Source organism: Lepidochelys kempii, chromosome 8 (assembly GCF_965140285.1).
Source record: "Lepidochelys kempii isolate rLepKem1 chromosome 8, rLepKem1.hap1, whole genome shotgun sequence".
Classification (NCBI taxonomy): Eukaryota; Metazoa; Chordata; order Testudines; family Cheloniidae; genus Lepidochelys; species Lepidochelys kempii.
Window position 1 is genome coordinate 106,213,256 of NC_136387.1, and position 21,331 is coordinate 106,234,586.

Consider the following 21,331-nt stretch of genomic DNA (forward strand, 5'->3'; position numbering starts at 1 on the left):
GCGCCAGGTGTGTGTGTGTGTACGTGCGTGTGCATGGGGTGGATGGGTGCCAGGTGTGTGTGTGTGTGTGCGTGGGGGGGTTGGGCGCCAGGTGTGTGTGTGTGTGTGCACTTGTGTGCGTGCGTGTGTGGGTCGGACACCGTGTGTGTGTGTGCGTGTGGCATCATCATGTTTGTACGTGTGCGTGTGTGTGTGCATACGTGTGTGTGTGGCACAGGTCTGGGTGTGTGCGTGTGTGAGTGTGTGCATACGTGTGTGTGTGGCACAGGTCTGGGTGTGTGCGTGTGTGTACAGACGTGTGCGTGGCACTAGGTGTGCATGCATGTGGGTGTCTGGCACCAGCTGTGCGTGTGCGTGTGCGTGCGTGTGGCACCAGGTGAGCCGTGTGTAAATTCGCGTGTGAGGGGCCCACGCGTGGGCACGTGCAGGTACGGCCCCAGCTGAGGGACGAGAGGCCGGCAGTCACAGCAGCGACAGTGCTGGGGCCTGGTTTACACCCGGGTGCGTCTGGAGTGAGTGCACCGGACTCAGAGGGGCAGACTTGCTCACTTTGGGTGAAACAAGGCCTAGGGCCCGCTCAGTCCAGCCCATGCCCTAGGCCCAGGCTCAAGCAGGACCTCGCCTTGCGCTGGGCGCTGGGCCCTGGGCCCGGGGTAGTTTCACCTTGGAGAAGGCCCAGCCCTGCCCCACGGGGGCCCGCTGGTGGGTTCCCAGCCTCCGGGCTGTGGAGTCCCCAGGCGAACACTAGGGGGAGCCCCGGCGAGTGGGAACGGGATGGGTGGGACGTGGGGCCAGCGCAGGGGAAGCGGTGGGGGCTGGATACCCAGAACCTGGCTGGGGAAGGGAGCAGTTTTGAGCCATGTGCCTGCTTCCTGCACAGACCAAGCCCGTGGGAAGATGGAGGTTGAGGGGTTTCCAGGCCTCCTCCCAGCATGCCCTGGGGCAGAGGCAGGGCTGGCGCATGGTGCAGGACCGTAGGTTGCATGTGGCAGGGGCCCGGGCACACTCGTGTTTTGCAGAGTCCTCCCCAGACAGCCGGGGCTGGCTCAAGTGAACCGGCACCCACAATTCAGGACGGGTGGTGACAGAGTGCAGAGGGGTCAGAGAAGAGCCGCGGGAGTGATTCGAGGGTTAGAAAACCTGCCTTGGAGTGACAGATGCAAGGAGCTCAGTCTGTTCAATGTAATAAAGAGCCGGTTCAGGGCTGACTCGATCCCAGTCCACTTTGGAAGAAATATTTACTCAGGGGCCCTCCGGGCTAGCAGAGACACGGCTAGCACGAGCCAGTGGCTGGGAGCTGAAGCCAGACAAATTCATACTGGGAATAAGGCGTCGGTTTTTAACAGTGAGGGTCATTAACCATGGGATGATTTCCCCAGGGTTGTGGTGGATTCTGTGTCCCTGGCCATGTTTAACACACCAGTGACTGTTTCTCTCCCAGACTTGCCCTAGGAGCTATTGTGGGGCAGGTCTCTGACCCGTGCTATGCAGGAGGTCAGACTAGCTCCCCACGAGGTCCCTTCCGGCCTGGGGATTTGGGGATCAGTGACTCCTGTGTAGGGGAGGAGACTCCTGAGCTCCTCACGACAGCTTCCCAGCAGCCTCTCAGACGCAGGCAACGAGTGGCCCAGCAAGCTCTGCTCTGCGAGGCCCAGGCTGGAGTCCTGGCACACCAGGCTTTGCTTCCCTTCCTTGCCCCCAGACCTGCAAAGCAGCGCGTGCCCCTAAGGGATGGGGCAGCCGAAGACATACCTGGAGGAGAGCAGGTGAATGCAGAACCTATGCCACTCTAGTAAACCCTGAACCTTTTCCACCCGCGACCGCCACCAACCCCTCGCCTCCCCCAAATTAATAGGACAAGAAACTGTCAAAGGAATCCACAACCCCCACAAAAATCCTCCCCCCAGCAGAGATTTCCCGGGGATGGGAGACGAGCCAGACTCCATGGACCCCTAGGCACTTGGCAGAGCTGATCCATTAGACATGGAAAGTGCCCAGATCCTCCGGTGATGGGCATCAGCGCAGAGGCCTAAGAGCCGCCGGTATTTCTGCATTCAGGTTTAGGGGCGTCAGGGTCCTGCTCTCAGGAGGCCTGTGTGCCTCACAGGCGTGTTCTCCCCACCCTGGGAGAAGGGCTTGCCTGGCTGTAGAGTGCCCGCAGGTTAGTAATGGCACAGGGGGCATCACAACCTTCCCGGCAATGGCACCAGAGCGAGGGTGCAGAGTGGAGAGGGTTTCCAGGCTCTGGGTGGGATGCTGAAAGCCCCGGAAAGGGTCACAGCTGTTCTCTGGGTGCCCGCCCCACTTTGTCTAGGCACTCTGCTGCCTCCCCCTTGGGGGTGTGGTGTGCCCGTGGCTCTCCATGGCCGTCAGAGCAGCTGCCGGCCTGCGGGCTCACCCGAGGAGGGGGTGGCGCATAGAGAAAGCCGTCCCACCAGTGTGCTCCCAGGTTGTCGATTGCCATTTTTGGCACAGAAATGCCTTGCGCTGGGCACCACCGGGCAGCCTTGGAGGATTCCGTAGCGCGGATAATTCCCCAACCAGCCTCTGACGGGCTTCTTTTAAAAGCCGCTTTGGTTTTTTCCTTTGGAGTTTATGAAAATCTCCCGCTCTAATATCCCGAGAGCCAGCCTGTAATTGTGTTATTAAATCAATCGGAGCGGATTACATTGTAAAATCAATAGCCGGCTGTAATTGCATATTAGAAAGTTGGTCTGTTGTTGGGGAGGTTTTTTACATGGGTAATTGTCATACGCGTGTTTACCTTCGCGCTGGTTTGGAATCAGCCGAGCTAAATGACTTATGGCAGGCTTTGCACTCCAGCGTGATCACAGGCTTGTGTTCTTAGGGGGTGGGGGGTACTGCTCAGGGGGGACCCGTCTCACGTCTGTATCTCATGGATCTGCCCGAACCCCAGCGGCCCGGAGAAAGGCCGCGGTGAAGCCACAGGCAGTCTCCCTCCGAGATCCAGGGACCTGGTGCTAAGGAAGTTGTGGCTCTGGGTGGAATTTGCGGCATCTTTCTAAGAGGACGGAGCAGGGGTTCATAGAGCAGATCCTTGTGACCACTAGTCTGATCTGCATAAGATGCTGGAGCATCATCCTTCGCTGCCGGGGGCTGCCAGGCAGGGCTGCCCATTCACCGTTAGTTAATGCACTCGTTAGCGATTTGGAAGTGGGGAAGTGCAGCATACGGGAAGTGCAGGGTTTTGGCTGGAGGCTTGAGCACAGGACGGGGGCCCTGACGAGGCACCGCTGGCCATGCCACGGGGTCTGGGGTTTGGCTGCGTGTCGTCCCAGTGGCATCCGTCTGCCCCAGCCCAACGCGTGGCTCCAGCACCGGAGCTCTGAGTGCCCTGGGTGTGTGTCTGCACCAGGGTAGGGCTCGGTCCTTGGGCAGGGAATAGCAGCTGGCTGGGGGGTGGGTTCTGGATACGGCTGCTGCGTGGGTGCCTCACTGCAGGGCCTGCCCGGGGAGTCCATGAAGCCTCTAGAACAGCTTGGGAAGGGAGGCCCTTGAGACAGTGCCAGGCACACGGCCGCAGCCTCCCCAGCAGACCCGCTCGACCGGCCCTAGCTGGAGTGGGGAGAGAGACCAGGCCTGTCCGCGGGGCACCGGGATTCCAGCCAGGCCAGATTCTCTCTCCTGCTGGTACCAGCGTGGTTAGCTGGCAGCTGGGAAGAGCTTAGCGCGCAAGCCTGGTCTCCGGGCTAGTTCCCCTGGCGTTTTCCTTGTGTCCCTGGCTGGCTGGGCCTCCAGCGTGTCATGTGGAGTGTGAGCCAGGCTCAGCAGCAGATGGCACTCCCCAGTGGCTTCTCACGGCTGGCATGAGCCGTTCCCTCTCAGCGCCTGGCAGGTGCCTTGTGTGGGACCTGGGGAGCGGCTGGCTGGGGCTCTCCGTGGGGCCTGATGTACCCCCCTTTTCAGGGAGTAGTGGGCGTGTTTCCTGACCCAGGAACTGAACCCTAAGCTCGGATCAGGGGCACTGCGCCAGGAGCAGTCAGTGTCGTGGCTTGGCCGGGGTGTGGGTAACACTCCGTTGGACAAGGGAGCTTCTCCCGCTAGCTTGGGGCCCTCAGGTCGAGGGGAAGAGATGGCGAGGGCATCAGGCGGCCTGCGCTCCCAGCCCTCCCTGGTGTGCGCGTGGGACAAGAATAGGCTGTTGAGCTTCCTGCGGCGACCCAGAAGCGTGGGTGCCAGCCTCCAGGCGGGCTGTGGGGAACCCGGGCACAACCCCCGCCGTGGCTGTGTGTTCTCTACTCGAACCCAGGACCGCGGGCGAACTCCTCCGGCGCTGTAACAGCCTCACCACGGCATCCCATGCAGTCCCCTTGCGGGTCTGACCTGTCTCACCACCCAGGGGAGCTGCCTTGACGCCAGATGGGCCCTTACACCAGGGATCACAGCAGCATTCAGGTTCCTCCCCATCCCAAAGGACCCAACACCTGTCCCAGGTCCACAGGCCCTCCCTCAGGCCTAGGTACCAGGCCAGCCTGCTCTCTTCTTCATTTTCCTCTTGCCGTCTGGAGGGCATTTCCCTACCGCCTGCCTGTTCCATCCCCGCTCTGCCAAAGACCCTGGGGTCCAAACCGGTGCTACCTGCAACGCACACCACCGCTGTCTGTACTGCAAGGGGGAGCCCACCTCACGTCCAGGGGCAGGATCTGCCTCTCCGTTCCTGCCCGTACTCGGGAGACCAGGGTCTCCGCCTCAGGACATGCCTTATGGCCGCTGCCCTGGAACCGGCATTGGATCCTGGCCGGGGAACCCCCCCTGCACATCAGCCTGTGCAAGTGAAGAGCACTCCCCCCACCGCGAAGCCTCCATCGGGCACCAGTGCCACGGACCCCGTGCTGGGGCCTGGCCACGGACCAAGGAAGCATGCGCATAAGCGTGGCAGTGAGTCTAAGAAGGATTCGGCTCCGGCCCCGATGGAGCCACGTGTTCCGAGTCTCACCAGAGTGAGAAACGGTCACACCGATGGCCAGATCTGCCCATACCAATCACGGATTTTGCAACTCCACCAGCTGCGACTGCACCGAGTCCGGGAAACGGTCCCCAGACAGATGCAGTTCCCGGCACCAGCAGCGTCCAGCAGCCCTGTTGGCCCGTGGGAGACCTGGAAGCCCCCCGGGTCCCCATTGTTGTTTGCACTGGAGGGACTCCGGTCTCCACAGGCCCCAAGCCTATCCCCAAGTCGAAAGGACCCTTCCCGCGCTATGTTCCTGCTGCCCCCCGTTCCGGAGGGTCGAACAGCTCCACCACTTGGTGAGATTTCTGACTCAGATGCTGCGGATCCGACACACTCCACCACTCCTGTTCCCAAAGCGTGACTCCCAGGAGGTTCCGGCAGCACCGGGCACTTCCCCATCTTACCCACGGAGTTGGCATCCGGCACCCTGGTCACAGGCTACACAACAGCGGGGTCAAACGGCGCTCGTGGCCCCAATATTCACCCTCGGAATGGTCCTGCTCGGTTGGGGGGACTCCCCCAGGTCACCACCACAACCCTCGTCGGGTAGGTGCTCCGGCAATGCACTTGATCGGTTAGCCCAACCCCGATGGTACCGACGATCCGGAGAATCATCCCTCGTCTTCTCCAGGCGCAGCCCCTCTTCAGTCCCCTGCTCCCCACCGGCGGACTATCGCCAGTGCCAAGAATTGCTGCGGAGAACAGAGAGTGTCATGCAGGCGCCGAGTGTGTGTGTGCACCCTGGGTACGCGTGCGTGTAAGCGTGTGCGTGCGTGCCCTGGCGTGTGACACTCGTGCGTCGCTGTAAACTGCAGGGGCCGTGCGCTGTGCCAGCAGCCGCCTGACGGAATAATCCTTCCCCCCAGCTTCTTCGCGCCTCGCCAGGCGTGGTGTAAGTAACCACGCTTCTCCCTCAGCCCCGGCACGGCCGCCCGACGGCCTTCCACCCCCGGGCAGAGCTCGGCTGCCGGCCAACCTCCCCTGCGCCCCTCTGGCTGAGGTCATCACGCTGACCTCAGAGCGGGGACGCCTCCCAGAACCCCAGCCTGACTTGGACCTGCTTTGACCCAATCGGAGAGCAGCATGCAGCCGAGCCAATGCTTTGATGATTGGCTGAGCTGCCTGTGATGTCACAGTCTCCCCTCTGAACAAGGCGCCTGGATGCTGGTTTCTGCGTTTTTCCCGATATTCCGTTTTTCTCGCCTTTCTAAGCCGTCTCCGGAGGAATAATGTGGAGGTTGGCTCAGGCCACCTCTCCAGCCACCGCTGGGCCCCCAGCTGCCTCGCTACCCCAGGCTACGGGGGGAATTGAGGCACTGGCGTGCCCTGTGGCAGAGCCGGGAATGGAGCCAGGTCTCCGGTCCCAGCTCCGCCTCGCTCGTTTCTAAGCGGGGACCCTTCTCTCATTGCGGGGTTCGGTGCTCTGTGAAACGCCACAGGGAAACTGGCCGATAACAGCGCTTTGCGTACCTGGGGATCTGAGCGTGCTCGGCAGACATCCTGGGGGGTTCTATGTCCTCAGACCCAGGGTACACACGGGGAAACCGAGGCACAGAGCAGCGGCTGTGCGGAGCCAGGCATACAGCCCTGAACTCATTCACAGCTGTTACAGCCTGAAGAAACCCCTGTGGCCATTTGGTCTGACCTCCTGCGTAGTCCAGGCCAGAGCCCATCCCGCATGGCTGTGCCTGGCCCATCTGGCTAGAGCAGAGCCTGTGGAAAGAGACGGCTAAATCCTGGCCCAACGGCCTTGGTTGACCCACTCGGTGACATTCCTCCCAGAAGAACAGGCATGCCATGCCATCACCGCCTTCCTGCCCTTTGCATTCGCTTGCCCCCCCACACCTCGGCGCTGATCCCAGGGAGTGGAAAGGGGACAGGGCAGCTTCCACCTGGCTCCTGGGGAAGGGATCTCTTCCTCCAGCCCCATCTTCGGGGTGTCGCTGGTAACCAGAGGGAGGCAGCTGGCTGATGGTGGCCCATCCCTGTGAAAGGGACGGGAGTAGGGGCTAGTGGTTAGAGCAGGGTACCTGGTTCCCAGTCCCAGTGCTGCAGTGGATTTGCTGTTTGACTGGGGCTCTCTGTGGGCCGGGGCTCCGGCCCGGCCCTGGGGATGGGGAGCGTGAAGGGAATGACTGTAAAGCGCAGGGCGCCTGTAGTCCGTGATTCCCCAGCAGCGAGGGGATGCGAGCCTTCCGCTGGGCTGGGGGTGGTCCCAGTGCAGCCCTGTCTGTGAGCCACCAAATGACCATTGGGTTTATTTCTTCCAAGGGGGCAAGTTCTCCCCGTGTTCCTTAGGTGAGAGTGATTGGCAAAGGCCTCGACTCCCTGTGCACACACACCCCCGTCCTGTCCTCTCCCGGCTGAGCCAGACCGTGGGAAAGGGGTGAGACGGGGCAAGCGGCGGGTCTGTTACAGAGCCGTGCTGGCGGCTGGGCTGCTGGGCAGGAGAGTCGTGCTCACTGCTAGCGTTTTGGGGGTGTAACCCCCTCCTTCAGCTTGAACGGACCAACATTTCCTGCACCTGGGTGCGGGGTGGGACCATCCTGCTAGGTCAGAGCTGAGCCTCCCACCCAGCGCCCGCAGGCTGTCCAGGGAGCTTTGCGTGCTGGCCCCATGCCCTGGGGGGAAGCTGCAGGGCACGGAGCAGGAGCCCGGCTCTCTCCAGGTGGGGGGCTCCACATGGGGTCAGCATGGCGGGGGCCAGGCTGGGGGTGTTGGAAGCTCAGGAGAAAGGAATCGTGGGGCAGAGCAGTCCTGGAAACCCCTGCCCCAGATCCCCGAGGGCGGACATGGGGTAGAGACTGGCTCTGGCAGATGGACAGTACAGAAAACCCGATCTTTCCATGTGGTCTGTGGGGCGCTCATCATGGGAACCCTTCACCCACCCATAAACCCCTCACTTGGGACAGAAGCTGTCTGAATTCCCAGCACAGACAGGCTGCCCGTCTGCCTGAGTCCTTCTGCAGTGCCCATCCCCATAGCATCGAGCCCCCGTGCCGGTCCCTGCTTGGCCTGCACCCATGGATGGGCGGAGGGGAGTTGGCTCAGTCCCAGCAAGAGGGAGAAGTGGGTGAATGTTGGGGAGGGGGAAGGACCTGAATCCTAGAGGGGGTGTAGGGCTGTGTTTGGGGAGGAGCGCCAGGCTCCAATCCCCCCGTCAGTCGTGCCCGGCATTCCTGGCTGTGCAGAGGCTGGGGGGATGGGTTGGCCATTCAGGATGAGCTTGGGGCCGGGCGTTGGAGCAGGACTGGCTGCCCCGGGCTGGGCGGGGCCGGTGGGTTTCCTGGTGGCGCGTCCCAGCTCGTGGCGTTCCAGGGGTGGCACCACTCGCGTTGCCGGGCGGCTGTGTCTGACCTAGGCAGAGGCCCTGGGGCTCCAGCCGGGTGGGGGGCGCGAAACGATCCCGCAGAGCAGTTCGGTGCCCGGGAGGGAGCCCAGCTGGCCAGGGAGTCACTGTGCAATCGCACTGCTGCACAGAGCCCTGCATCCCTGGCCCTCGCCCCCCGGCCAGGCCGCAGCGGGAGGCAGAGTGCTGGGGAAGGGGGGCCTTGAGGACGTGATGGGGTGCAGGGGGCTCCCCCCGACTCCGGGCAGGCAGGGTTGTCCCAGTGGCGTTGGCGGGCACCCAGAGCACCCAGAGCTCACACCCCATGCTGCACAGCGCCCCATAGCTCCAGCACCCCCAGACGCACGTCCCAGGGTGCGCAGCCAGGGCAGCTCTGTCCTTCTGGAGCCAGCCCCGCCCCCAGCACCCAAAGGGTTAAGCAGAGCCCCGGTGGGTTAGCGGGGAGATCAAAGCCTCTTCTCATTGCTAAGCGGCTGTGGGTGGCACCGGGCAGCAGCGGGCAGGGCTCTGCCTGGTCCTGGCACACAGCACTCTGTCACCAGCCCGGCTGCTGTCTCTGGGACAGTGAAATATGGGCACAATTAGCCCGGATACAGTTCAATTATGATAAACAGCATTTGCACCCTTTAAGCCGTGATTAAAAGGCCTCCTCCCATTGATAGAGAGACCTAATTTCACATTATTATCGCTCCAGCTTGGTTATAAAGCACTCCCTGGATTTACCCTCCCGAGATGAATGTGGAGGCTTCTTTATCATTTACACATCAGTAATGATGCGGCTTTCCCTCGCCCAGAACATCCATCCGCGGTGCCGAGGTGGGGGCTGTGCCCCCCCTCGTCCCCCGCCGGCGTGGCACGCTCTCCCCACGGCAGCCGGGCTCCGCTGCCACACGCAAGTGGGCAAAGTCACCCTTACGGTAACAGCTTGATAAATGGCCGGGCGGTAATGAAATGGAGACATCAAGGCGTGGGGCGAGGAAGAGAGAGTGGTAATCAGAGGGAGTGGAGCTGTCCCGAATCGGAGGGGAGCGGGAAGAAGGATCGCCTCTCTGCTGTGTGCTGTCAAGGGAGAAATTACACATTTACTCTTGCTTTTTCTTAAGGAGACGGCCCCCATAGATCAAAACATGGATTTACAAGCCAATTTTCAACATGAAATATAGACACCAGGAATCAATTTAAGCCCAGCTTCTATTTTAGCAAACGGTGCCTGCGTTTAGTCCCAGGTAAATAACACAAGCAGGCACCGTTCCTCCCGCCTCGCCACCCGCAGCCTCTCTGCTCCCGCACCATCGCAGCTCCCCAGTGCCAATCCCACCGCTGGCAACGGGCAGCACCGTCCTCGCCAGCCCAGCCCTGCTCCAGAGCACACCGCCTCCCGGAGCTGGGGCAAGGAGCTCTTCGGGGGAAGGCTTCGGCCCTGCCTGCTTCCCCCGGCCCTTGACATGAGAGCCAGCTCCTGCAAGGGAAAGTGGCGTTGGCCAGCAGAACTCCTGGCCACAGGCAGGTCAGAGGATCGGATGCTTGGGCTGGATAATTGAATCTTGGTCTCTACGTGAGCTAAGCTTAGGGACACCAGCACGTGGGCTGGCTCTTTGTCCGAGGACAGCACATGGAGGTCCCCACTGAGATCAGGGGCCTGCTGGGGTGGGGAGGTCCCCAGTGAGATCAGACAGCCCCGGCCCTAATGAGCTCCCAGCCACATAACCCGAAGAGATGAAGGGCAGGCGGAAGGGACGGGGCCGAGGCCGGTGCAGGAATCTGGCCTGTGCAGCATGCAGTCACAGCTGGCCAGGTGAGCCGTGGGAGCAGGGTTTCGTCCTGTCTGGGGACAAGCATCCAGCTCCCAAACCGGCTGGGCCCCTGGGTCCAAGACAGCGAGCCCTGGGTCCGCCACTGCCACTGGGTTAGGGAGGGGAGCAGAGTCCGGGGAAATCGGCAGGTCTCAGGCGGGGGCAGGATGGCAGCATGGTCGCATCAGGCCCTGCATGTGCAGACGGAGCGTCCCGTGCTGGGGGCAAACACTGGGCCCGGGCCCTGGCCCAGGGCGGGTCGTAAGACCCGTGGAGAATGGGGGTGGGACGGCGGGGAGCCCGGGGGTGGTTGGCGCTGGGGAGCGATCGGGGGTGGGGAGCCCGGGGGTGGTTGGTGCTGGGGAGCGATTGGGGGTGGGGCAGTGGGGAGCCCGGGGGTGGTTGGCGCTGGGGAGCGATCGGGGGTGGGGCGGCGGGGAGCCCGGGGGTGGTTGGCGCTGGGGAGCGATCGGGGGTGGGGCGGCGGGGAGCCCGGGGGTGGTTGGCGCTGGGGAGCGATCGGGGGTGGGACGGCGGGGAGCCCGGGGGTGGTTGGCGCTGGGGAGCGATCGGGGGTGGGACGGCGGGGAGCCCGGGGGTGGTTGGCGCTGGGGAGCGATCGGGGGTGGGACGGCGGGGAGCCCGGGGGTGGTTGGCGCTGGGGAGCGATCGGGGGTGGGACGGCGGGGAGCCCGGGGGTGGTTGGCGCTGGGGAGCGATCGGGGGTGGGGAGCCCGGGGGTGGTTGGTGCTGGGGAGCGATCGGGGGTGGGGCAGTGGGGAGCCCGGGGGTGGTTGGCGCTGGGGAGCGATCGGGGGTGGGGCGGCGGGGAGCCCGGGGGTGGTTGGCGCTGGGGAGCGATCGGGGGTGGGGAGCCCGGGGGTGGTTGGTGCTGGGGAGCGATCGGGGGTGGGGCAGTGGGGAGCCCGGGGGTGGTTGGCGCTGGGGAGCGATCGGGGGTGGGGCGGCGGGGAGCCCGGGGGTGGTTGGCGCTGGGGAGCGATCGGGGGTGGGGAGCCCGGGGGTGGTTGGTGCTGGGGAGCGATCGGGGGGGAGCGATCGGGGGTGGGGCGGCGGGGAGCCCGGGGGTGGTTGGCGCTGGGGAGCGATCGGGGGTGGGGAGCCCGGGGGTGGTTGGTGCTGGGGAGCGATCGGGGGTGGGGCAGTGGGGAGCCCGGGGGTGGTTGGCGCTGGGGAGCGATCGGGGGTGGGGCGGCGGGGAGCCCGGGGGTGGTTGGCGCTGGGGAGCGATCGGGGGTGGGGAGCCCGGGGGTGGTTGGTGCTGGGGAGCGATCGGGGGGGAGCGATCGGGGGTGGGGCGGCGGGGAGCCCGGGGGTGGTTGGCGCTGGGGAGCGATCGGGGGTGGGGAGCCCGGGGGTGGTTGGTGCTGGGGAGCGATCGGGGGTGGGGCAGTGGGGAGCCCGGGGGTGGTTGGCGCTGGGGAGCGATCGGGGGTGGGGCGGCAGGGAGCCCGGGGGTGGTTGGTGCTGGGGAGCGATCGGGGGTGGGGCAGCGGGGAGCCCAGGGGTGGTTGGTGCTGGGGAGCGATCGGGGGTGGTTGGCGCTGGGGAGCGATCGGGGGTGGGGCGGCGGGGAGCCCGGGGGTGGTTGGTGCTGGGGAGCGATCGGGGGTGGTTGGCGCTGGGGAGCGATCGGGGGTGGGGCAGTGGGGAGCCCAGGGGTGGTTGGCGCTGGGGAGCCCGGGGGTGGTTGGCGCTGGGGAGCGATCGGGGGTGGGGCAGTGGGGAGCCCAGGGGTGGTTGGCGCTGGGGAGCGATCGGGGGTGGGACGGTGGGGAGCCCGGGGGTGGTTGGCGCTGGGGAGCGATCGGGGGTGGTTGGCGCTGGGGAGCGATCGGGGCCACACGGCAGGGCTGGGGTTACCCCTAACCCCGGGAGAGGATCGAGGGCTGTGGGGGGGCCAGGGGCTCAGAGCGTGGCCACTGGGCGGTGTGAAGGCATCGTGGGGGGGGGGCATGAATGTGACATGAGCCTCCCGGGCGCGGATGGGGCCACAGGTGCAGAACGGCAGCTGCTCTCTAGGGACGCCCGCTGACTGGTCTGTGGGCCCGCGGGGCGGGTGGGCTCCGTCCCTCCCTCCCAGAGGTGACACGTGCTGGGACGTGGCTCTGGGGGCTGCGCTCGGCCTCCGCCACCTCCTCTCCCATCACGGCTGCTGCTTCCCTGGACAGGGCCCTGCCCGACCCCACCCGCTGGCACGTCGGTCCCCAGAGCCCTGCCCCCCGCAGCCCTCCTGGCAGGAGAGGGTCTGGCCAGGCCCCGCAGGACCGGCCTCTGGGGGCACTTGCTGGGGACCCAGGCCCAGATCCTCAGAGGGTTCAGGCACCGAACCAGCCCTGAGTTCAGTGGGCGTTAGGGGCCCACGTACCTTGCAGGGTCTGTGCCCTCGTCCTGCCTGCGACTGCCTCTGTGGCTCAACTGGCATGTCCACATGCAGCGCCCCCTGCTGCCGGCTGTGTGCGCCCAGCGCTGTCTGACGGGCCCCGGGTGCCGGGGGGGGTGGCACGTGACACGCGGCGCCCCCTGCTGGTGGCTGTGGGACTGGCCGGCCCCGGGTGCGGGGGGGGGGCGGGGGTGGCACGTGACACGCGGCGCCCCCTGCTGGTGGCTGTGGGACTGGCCGGCCCCGGGGGGGGGTGGCACGTGACACGCGGCGCCCCCTGCTGGTGGCTGTGGGACTGGCCGGCCCCGGGTGCGGGGGGGGGGCGGGGGTGGCACGTGACACGCGGCGCCCCCTGCTGGTGGCTGTGGGACTGGCCGGCCCCGGGGGCGGGGGGGGGGGCGGGGGTGGCACGTGACACGCGGCGCCCCCTGCTGGTGGCTGTGGGACTGGCCGGCCCCGGGTGCGGGGGGGGGCGGGGGTGGCACGTGACACACGGCGCCCCCCCCCCACTGCTGGCTGTGGGACTGGCCGGCCCCGGGGGCGGGGGGGGGGCGGGGGTGGCACGTGACACGCGGCGCCCCCTGCTGGTGGCTGTGGGACTGGCCGGCCCCGGGTGCGGGGGGGGGGGCGGGGGTGGCACGTGACACGCGGCGCCCCCTGCTGGTGGCTGTGGGACTGGCCGGCCCCGGGGGCGGGGGGGGGGCGGGGGTGGCACGTGACACGCGGCGCCCCCTGCTGGTGGCTGTGGGACTGGCCGGCCCCGGGTGCGGGGGGGGGCGGGGGTGGCTGCTGGCTGTGGGACTGGCCGGCCCTGGGGGGGGGGGGTGGCACGTGACACGCGGCGCCCCCTGCTGCTGGCTGCGGAACTGGGCTGCAGGGGGCCCGGGGCGACGCGTGTGCCCCGGCGGGTCGCCGGGCAGGCTGCCGAGTCGCAGCGCGCTCACCCTCCGGGAATGCCGATCTCCGGCCCGGGCCCAGCTGAGCAGGACGAGGCCCAGCTGGGCCCCAGCGGCCAGGATGTGAGCCCGGCGGAAGCCGCTCCGGACGGGGCCTCCGGCAGCCGGCCAGGGTCGCAGGGCAGAGCGCCGGCGAGCTGGGCCCGGCGAACCGGGGGGGGTGTGTTACAGGGAAACTAACTCAGAGGGGACAGGGCCTGTAAAGGGCTGGGACAGCGGGCGCCGAGCTGGGCCGGGGGGCAGGACAAAGGCAGGAGCAGCCCCAGGGAGACCCGCCGGAGGCCCTGGAGCGAGGGGCTGAGTCGGGGGGCTGGCAGAGCCAAGCTGCGTTGCTCGGCCTGGGGACGGTGCCGGGGGACTCGCTCCCTGCCCGTGAGTGTGTGACGGGGGAGGCCCCGGGACGGTGCAGGCGTCGGGCTGGGGGCACCGTGGGACAGAGGCTGCCGTGGAATTCCCCCATGGAGGAGGCAGGACAGTCCCCGGACCAGTCACGCTGGGGGGGGCTGGGGCATCAGCCCCCCCAAGGAGCCGAGCTCCCACACGAGACCCGGCCCCGGGGGCGTGGGCAGGGAAGGCGCCTGCTCCCAGACGGGATGAGATGGCAGAGCCTGCCGGTGTGCAGCTGGCACAGGGCTGTTGTGGGGTCACTGGTGCCAAGCTGCTCCCAGGATGTCATTGTCGCAGGGCCAGGCCCCGGGGGTCGTGATCGTAGGGCCGGGCCAGGGGGGGTCGTGATCGTAGGGCCGGGCCGGGGGGGTTGTTACTGTAGGGCCGGGCCAGGGGTCGTGATCTTAGGGCCGGGCCGGGGGGGTTGTTACTGTAGGGCCGGGTCGGGGGGGTCGTGATCGTAGGGCCGGGCCAGGGGGGTTGTTACTGTAGGGCCGGGTCAGGGGGGGTCGTGATCGTAGGGCCGGGCCGGGGGGGTTGTTACTGTAGGGCCGGGCCAGGGGTCGTGATCGTAGGGCCGGGCCGGGGGGGTTGTTACTGTAGGGCCGGGTCAGGGGGGGTCGTGATCGTAGGGCCGGGCCGGGGGGGGTTGTTACTGTAGGGCCGGGCCAGGGGTCGTGATCGTAGGGCCGGGCCGGGGGGGTTGTTACTGTAGGGCCGGGTCAGGGGGGGTCGTGATCGTAGGGCCGGGCCAGGGGTCGTGATCGTAGGGCTGGGCCAGGGGGGGTTGTTACTGTAGGGCCGGGTCAGGGGGGGGTCGTGATCGTAGGGCCGGGCCAGGGGGGGTCGTGATCGTAGGGCCGGGCCGGGGGGGTTGTTACTGTAGGGCCGGGCCAGGGGGGGGTCGTGATCGTAGGGCCGGGCCGGGGGGGTTGTTACTGTAGGGCCGGGTCAGGGGGGGTCGTGATCGTAGGGCCGGGCCAGGGGTCGTGATCGTAGGGCCGGGCCAGGGGGGTTGTTACTGTAGGGCCGGGTCAGGGGGGGTCGTGATCGTAGGGCCGGGCCGGGGGGGTTGTTACTTTAGGGCCGGGTCAGGGGGGGTCGTGATCGTAGGGCCGGGCCAGGGGGGTTGTTACTGTAGGGCCGGGTCGGGGGGGTCGTGATCGTAGGGCCGGGCCAGGGGGGGTTGTTACTGTAGGGCCGGGTCAGGGGGGGTCGTGATCGTAGGGCCGGGCCAGGGGGGGTTGTTACTGTAGGGCCGGGTCAGGGGGGGGTCGTGATCGTAGGGCCGGGCCGGGGGGGTTGTTACTGTAGGGCCGGGTCAGGGGGGGGGTCGTGATCGTAGGGCCGGGCCGGGGGGGTTGTTACTTTAGGGCCGGGTCAGGGGGGGTCGTGATCGTAGGGCCGGGCCGGGGGCGTTGTTACTTTAGGGCCGGGTCAGGGGGGGTCGTGATCGTAGGGCCGGGCCAGGGGGGTTGTTACTGTAGGGCCGGGTCAGGGGGGGTCGTGATCGTAGGGCCGGGCCAGGGGGGGTTGTTACTGTAGGGCCGGGTCAGGGGGGGGTCGTGATCGTAGGGCCGGGCCAGGGGGGTTGTTACTGTAGGGCCGGGTCAGGGGGGGGTCGTGATCGTAGGGCCGGGCCAGGGGTCGTGATCGTAGGGCCGGGGGGGGGTCGTGATCGTAGGGCCGGGCCGGGGGGGTTGTTACTGTAGGGCCGGGTCAGGGGGGGGTCGTGATCGTAGGGCTGGGCCAGGGGGGGTTGTTACTGTAGGGCCGGGCCAGGGGGGGTCGTGATCGTAGGGCCGGGCCGGGGGGGTTGTTACTGTAGGGCCGGGCCAGGGGTCGTGATCTTAGGGCCGGGCCGGGGGGGTTGTTACTGTAGGGCCGGGTCGGGGGGGGTCGTGATCGTAGGGCCGGGCCAGGGGGGTTGTTACTGTAGGGCCGGGTCAGGGGGGGTCGTGATCGTAGGGCCGGGCCGGGGGGGTTGTTACTGTAGGGCCGGGCCAGGGGTCGTGATCGTAGGGCCGGGCCGGGGGGGTTGTTACTGTAGGGCCGGGTCAGGGGGGGTCGTGATCGTAGGGCCGGGCCGGGGGGGGTTGTTACTGTAGGGCCGGGCCAGGGGTCGTGATCGTAGGGCCGGGCCGGGGGGGTTGTTACTGTAGGGCCGGGTCAGGGGGGGTCGTGATCGTAGGGCCGGGCCAGGGGTCGTGATCGTAGGGCTGGGCCAGGGGGGGTTGTTACTGTAGGGCCGGGTCAGGGGGGGGTCGTGATCGTAGGGCCGGGCCAGGGGGGGTCGTGATCGTAGGGCCGGGCCGGGGGGGTTGTTACTGTAGGGCCGGGCCAGGGGGGGGTCGTGATCGTAGGGCCGGGCCGGGGGGGTTGTTACTGTAGGGCCGGGTCAGGGGGGGTCGTGATCGTAGGGCCGGGCCAGGGGTCGTGATCGTAGGGCCGGGCCAGGGGGGTTGTTACTGTAGGGCCGGGTCAGGGGGGGTCGTGATCGTAGGGCCGGGCCGGGGGGGTTGTTACTTTAGGGCCGGGTCAGGGGGGGTCGTGATCGTAGGGCCGGGCCAGGGGGGTTGTTACTGTAGGGCCGGGTCGGGGGGGTCGTGATCGTAGGGCCGGGCCAGGGGGGGTTGTTACTGTAGGGCCGGGTCAGGGGGGGTCGTGATCGTAGGGCCGGGCCAGGGGGGGTTGTTACTGTAGGGCCGGGTCAGGGGGGGGTCGTGATCGTAGGGCCGGGCCGGGGGGGGGTCGTGATCGTAGGGCCGGGCCGGGGGGGTTGTTACTGTAGGGCCGGGTCAGGGGGGGGGGTCGTGATCGTAGGGCCGGGCCGGGGGGGTTGTTACTTTAGGGCCGGGTCAGGGGGGGTCGTGATCGTAGGGCCGGGCCGGGGGCGTTGTTACTTTAGGGCCGGGTCAGGGGGGGTCGTGATCGTAGGGCCGGGCCAGGGGGGTTGTTACTGTAGGGCCGGGTCAGGGGGGGTCGTGATCGTAGGGCCGGGCCAGGGGGGGTTGTTACTGTAGGGCCGGGTCAGGGGGGGGTCGTGATCGTAGGGCCGGGCCAGGGGGGTTGTTACTGTAGGGCCGGGTCAGGGGGGGGTCGTGATCGTAGGGCCGGGCCAGGGGTCGTGATCGTAGGGCCGGGGGGGGGGTCGTGATCGTAGGGCCGGGCCGGGGGGGTTGTTACTGTAGGGCCGGGTCAGGGGGGGGTCGTGATCGTAGGGCTGGGCCAGGGGGGGTTGTTACTGTAGGGCCGGGTCAGGGGGGGTCGTGATCGTAGGGCCGGGCCAGGGGGGGTTGTTACTGTAGGGCCGGGTCGGGGGGGGTCGTGATCGTAGGGCCGGGCCAGGGGGGTTGTTACTGTAGGGCCGGGTCAGGGGGGGTCGTGATCGTAGGGCCGGGCCGGGGGGGTTGTTACTTTAGGGCCGGGTCAGGGGGGGTCGTGATCGTAGCGCCGGGCCGGGGGGGTTGTTACTGTAGGGCCGGGTCAGGGGGGGTCGTGATCGTAGGGCCGGGCCAGGGGGGGTTGTTACTGTAGGGCCGGGCCAGGGGTCGTGATCGTAGGGCCGGGCCGGGGGGGTTGTTACTGTAGGGCCGGGTCAAGGGGGGTCGTGATCGTAGGGCCGGGCCGGGGGGGTTGTTACTTTAGGGCCGGGTCAGGGGGGGGTCGTGATTGTAGGGCCGGGCCAGGGGGGTTGTTACTGTAGGGCCGGGTCAGGGGGGGTCGTGATCGTAGGGCCGGGCCAGGGGGGGTTGTTACTGTAGGGCCGGGTCAGGGGGGGTCGTGATCGTAGGGCCGGGCCAGGGGGGGTTGTTACTGTAGGGCCGGGTCAGGGGGGGGTCGTGATCGTAGGGCCGGGCCAGGGGGGTTGTTACTGTAGGGCCGGGTCAGGGGGGGGTCGTGATCGTAGGGCCGGGCCGGGGGGGGTTGTTACTGTAGGGCCGGGCCAGGGGTCGTGATCGTAGGGCCGGGCCGGGGGGGGGTCGTGATCGTAGGGCCGGGCCGGGGGGGTTGTTACTGTAGGGCCGGGTCAGGGGGGGGTCGTGATCGTAGGGCTGGGCCAGGGGGGGTTGTTACTGTAGGGCCGGGTCAGGGGGGGTCGTGATCGTAGGGCCGGGCCAGGGGGGGTTGTTACTGTAGGGCCGGGTCAGGGGGGGGTCGTGATCGTAGGGCCGGGCCAGGGGGGTTGTTACTGTAGGGCCGGGTCAGGGGGGGGTCGTGATCGTAGGGCCGGGCCGGGGGGGGTTGTTACTGTAGGGCCGGGTCAGGGGGGGGGTCGTGATCGTAGGGCCGGGCCAGGGGGGGTCGTGATCGTAGGGCCGGGCCGGGGGGGGTCGTGATCGTAGGGCCGGGGGGGGGTCGTGATCGTAGGGCCGGGCCAGGGGGGTTGTTACTGTAGGGCCGGGCCAGGGGGGGGTCGTGATCGTAGGGCCGGGCCGGGGGGGGTTGTTACTGTAGGGCCGGGCCAGGGGTCGTGATCGTAGGGCCGGGCCGGGGGGGTTGTTACTGTAGGGCCGGGTCAGGGGGGGGTCGTGATCGTAGGGCCGGGCCAGGGGGGGTCGTGATCGTAGGGCCGGGCCGGGGGGGGGTCGTGATCGTAGGGCCGGGCCGGGGGGGTTGTTACTGTAGGGCCGGGCCAGGGGTCGTGATCGTAGGGCCGGGCCAGGGGGGGGTCGTGATCGTAGGGCCGGGCCGGGGGGGGTTGTTACTGTAGGGCCGGGCCAGGGGTCGTGATCGTAGGGCCGGGCCGGGGGGGGTTGTTACTGTAGGGCCGGGCCAGGGGTCGTGATCGTAGGGCCGGGCCGGGGGGGGTTGTTACTGTAGGGCCGGGCCAGGGGTCGTGATCGTAGGGCCGGGCCGGGGGGGGTTGTTACTGTAGGGCCGGGCCAGGGGTCGTGATCGTAGGGCCGGGCCAGGGGTCGTGATCGTAGGGCCGGGCCAGGGGGGGTCGTGATCGTAGGGCCGGGCCAGGGGTCGTGATCGTAGGGCCGGGCCGGGGGGGGTTGTTACTGTAGGGCCGGGCCAGGGGTCGTGATCGTAGGGCCGGGCCGGGGGGGGTTGTTACTGTAGGGCCGGGCCAGGGGTCGTGATCGTAGGGCCGCAGGTGGGGCAGGGTTAATCGGTGGCTTTTTTTATAGGCGTTTACTCTGGAGCGTAACGACCTCACCTGCGGCTCTGGCGCCCCGTGGCCCTCCCTGTCTCCTGGGAGCTGCCCTAGGCTGCTGGGCAGCCGTGGGGTCGTTTGCACTGCCCAGGCAGGCCGTGTGCCCCGTTAGCCGTTACCCCATGGGGGAGCCAACAAGCACACGCCCTACCCCTGCCTGCCGCACCCCTCGGCGAGGGGCGTCCCCACCGTCAATCCCCAGCCAGCCGCTCACCGGCTGGGTACGCCCGAGGGCCGCGTTTCTAACCCCCCGGCGCTGCGGGGCCCCCGTGCCGACGGCGGGGCTGGCTCGGGCGCTTTGCGAGGGGCTCTGCCGTCCCCAGGCGCGGGGGTCAGGCGTCCTGCCTCGGCCCAGGGGGCCGGCCCTCACCCCGGCTCTGCTCTCTCCGCAGATGACTGTAAGAACATCGCTAACATCATGAAGACGCTGGCCCATAGAGGCTTCATCTTCAAGCAGACCTCCAAACCCTTTTGATCGGCGGGGCGGGCCGGACAGGGCTGCATGCGGCCGGCTCCTCCGCTGCGGGAGGACGGGCGAGCGCATTCGAACGGCAACCGAGGACAGAGGCAACGCCACACCCAGCTCCGCTGCTCTGCCAGCAGAGGTTGTACATATGGAAAGGAAAATCTCTGTGTAGACCCAACGTGGACCCCCCTGTCTGGGCTGCTCCGGCCATCGCCCCCGGAGCTGCCCACGGCGCTTGTACCACCTGGTTAGAGCTCTGGTTCCTTCTTCTTTCTGTGCCCCTGGTTTCCGTTGCCCCCTCGTGCCCCCCGGCCGTGGGCCGCCCTCTTTCTGTTCTGTGTTTGTTCCCCTGTGGCCAGGCCCTGCCGGGCGCTGCCGGGCGACCCGCCGGCGCTGCGTGGCGGCTCCCGCCTGACATGGCCACAGGAGCTGCGCCCCCCGCCCTGCCCCTCCCAGCCCGCTCCTCGCCCCTTCGCCGTGAACACTAACCCCGACCCCGCTGTGTGTCCCCGCAACCCGGCTTTCTGCTCCAGCTCAAATGCCTGTATTCTCTGCCCGCCGGCTCGCCAGCCAGGGCTCCGGGCAGGGGGCGGGCGGCGGCAGGCCGCCTGGCCCTTCCGCTCGTGGCTCTCCCAGGGGGCAGGAGGGGGGCTCCTGCCCGCCCCCCTCCCCCCCCCCGGCCAAAGCGGTTCCAGCTCCTGGGGGCACCAGGTCCATTGCTGGCAGTGGACGCACCAGCGAGTGTACACGGAACAACGGTCATTCCTCTGCCCCCCAGTCCCACCGCCCCAGGCACGGGGTCCGTCCACTGCGTGAGCGCCCCCTCCCCTGCCCGCCCGCTGAGCTGCAGCTCTGCCCTCGCCTGCCCCATTCCCCGCCGGCCGGGCTCTGCCCCTCGCAGGCTCCCTGCCAGGCTCAGCAGCAGCTGGCTTGTTGCCTCTTCCCCTCCGACCGGGGGGACTTGGGCCCCGTCCATCCAGGTGGGTTTGGGGGCAGGCGTGGGGCAGGCCGAGAGGCCGTCCCCCCTCGGACCCCAGGCTCCGTGGCAGCAGGGCCATGGAGGTCCTGCGGCTCAGCCAGGACGCCAGATCCCTGCTGAGCCGAGGCCTCGCCTGGCGCTGGCCCGTGGTGATGCTCCGGTGCCCACGCTCACGTGGCCCCGTGACCCGCCAGCGCCCGGCTCCCTCCCGCCCCGCAGCCGGGGGCTGAGCCGGCTCGGTCGCCAGAAAGAAAATACAGGCACTGAACGTAGCGGTAAACAACTGCATGGTGTGTGGTGTCCAGCTCAACCAGCCGATAACGCAAACCCACCATCCCCATCGTCTAGTTCTCCCGATCCTTGCTGTAAATGTGCCACATGAATAAAGTTTGGGGAAAAAGGTGCGTGCGTGTGCGTGTGCGGGGGCCAGGGGCTGTGGGGCATGGGAGGTGGGGGGTGCGTGCAGGGGCCTGGGACTCGCGGGAGGGGGCGAGAAGGGGCTGTGGGGCAGGGCAGGAGAGGGTGCATGCAGGGGATGGGGGAGTCGTGGGGCCCCGGGGTGCCCCAGTGCTGCGGGAGGGAGCTAAGGCCCCCCCCCGTCTGCGAGGGGCTGGGGCCCGGAGGTGGTGGAGAGGCCCCCCAAGCAGGTCCCTGGCCCCCGAGAGGGCAGGGCCGGGGCAGAGGCGTTACAGCCGGCTCTGACCCCGCTGCAGGCCGGCGGCTGCTGGGTGCGGCTGGTTCCCGCCCCGCGAGTGGCTCAGCCTGGCTGGGCTGGCAGAGGGGCCTCCCTGGCTCAGTGAGCGCCGAGCTAGGCCCCGCTAACGGCTGCACCCCAATGTCACCGGCACCCCCAGAGCCGGG

General features: G+C 67.9%; 1 protein-coding gene across 4 annotated transcripts in view; it reads left to right on the forward strand.

Annotated features, from left to right (window-relative positions):
* The window catches only part of ERI3 (ERI1 exoribonuclease family member 3), a 251,599-nt gene extending 230,727 nt beyond the window's left edge, over positions 1-20,872 (forward strand). For all 4 annotated transcript variants that reach the window (XM_073357948.2, XM_073357949.2, XM_073357951.2 and 1 more), the window contains exon 8: positions 19,418-20,872. In XM_073357948.2, the coding sequence (XP_073214049.1) occupies positions 19,418-19,500 (83 nt within the window). In that variant the 3' untranslated portion in view covers positions 19,501-20,872. The remainder of the gene's footprint in view (positions 1-19,417) is intronic.
* Positions 20,873-21,331: the final 459 nt, after the last annotated feature.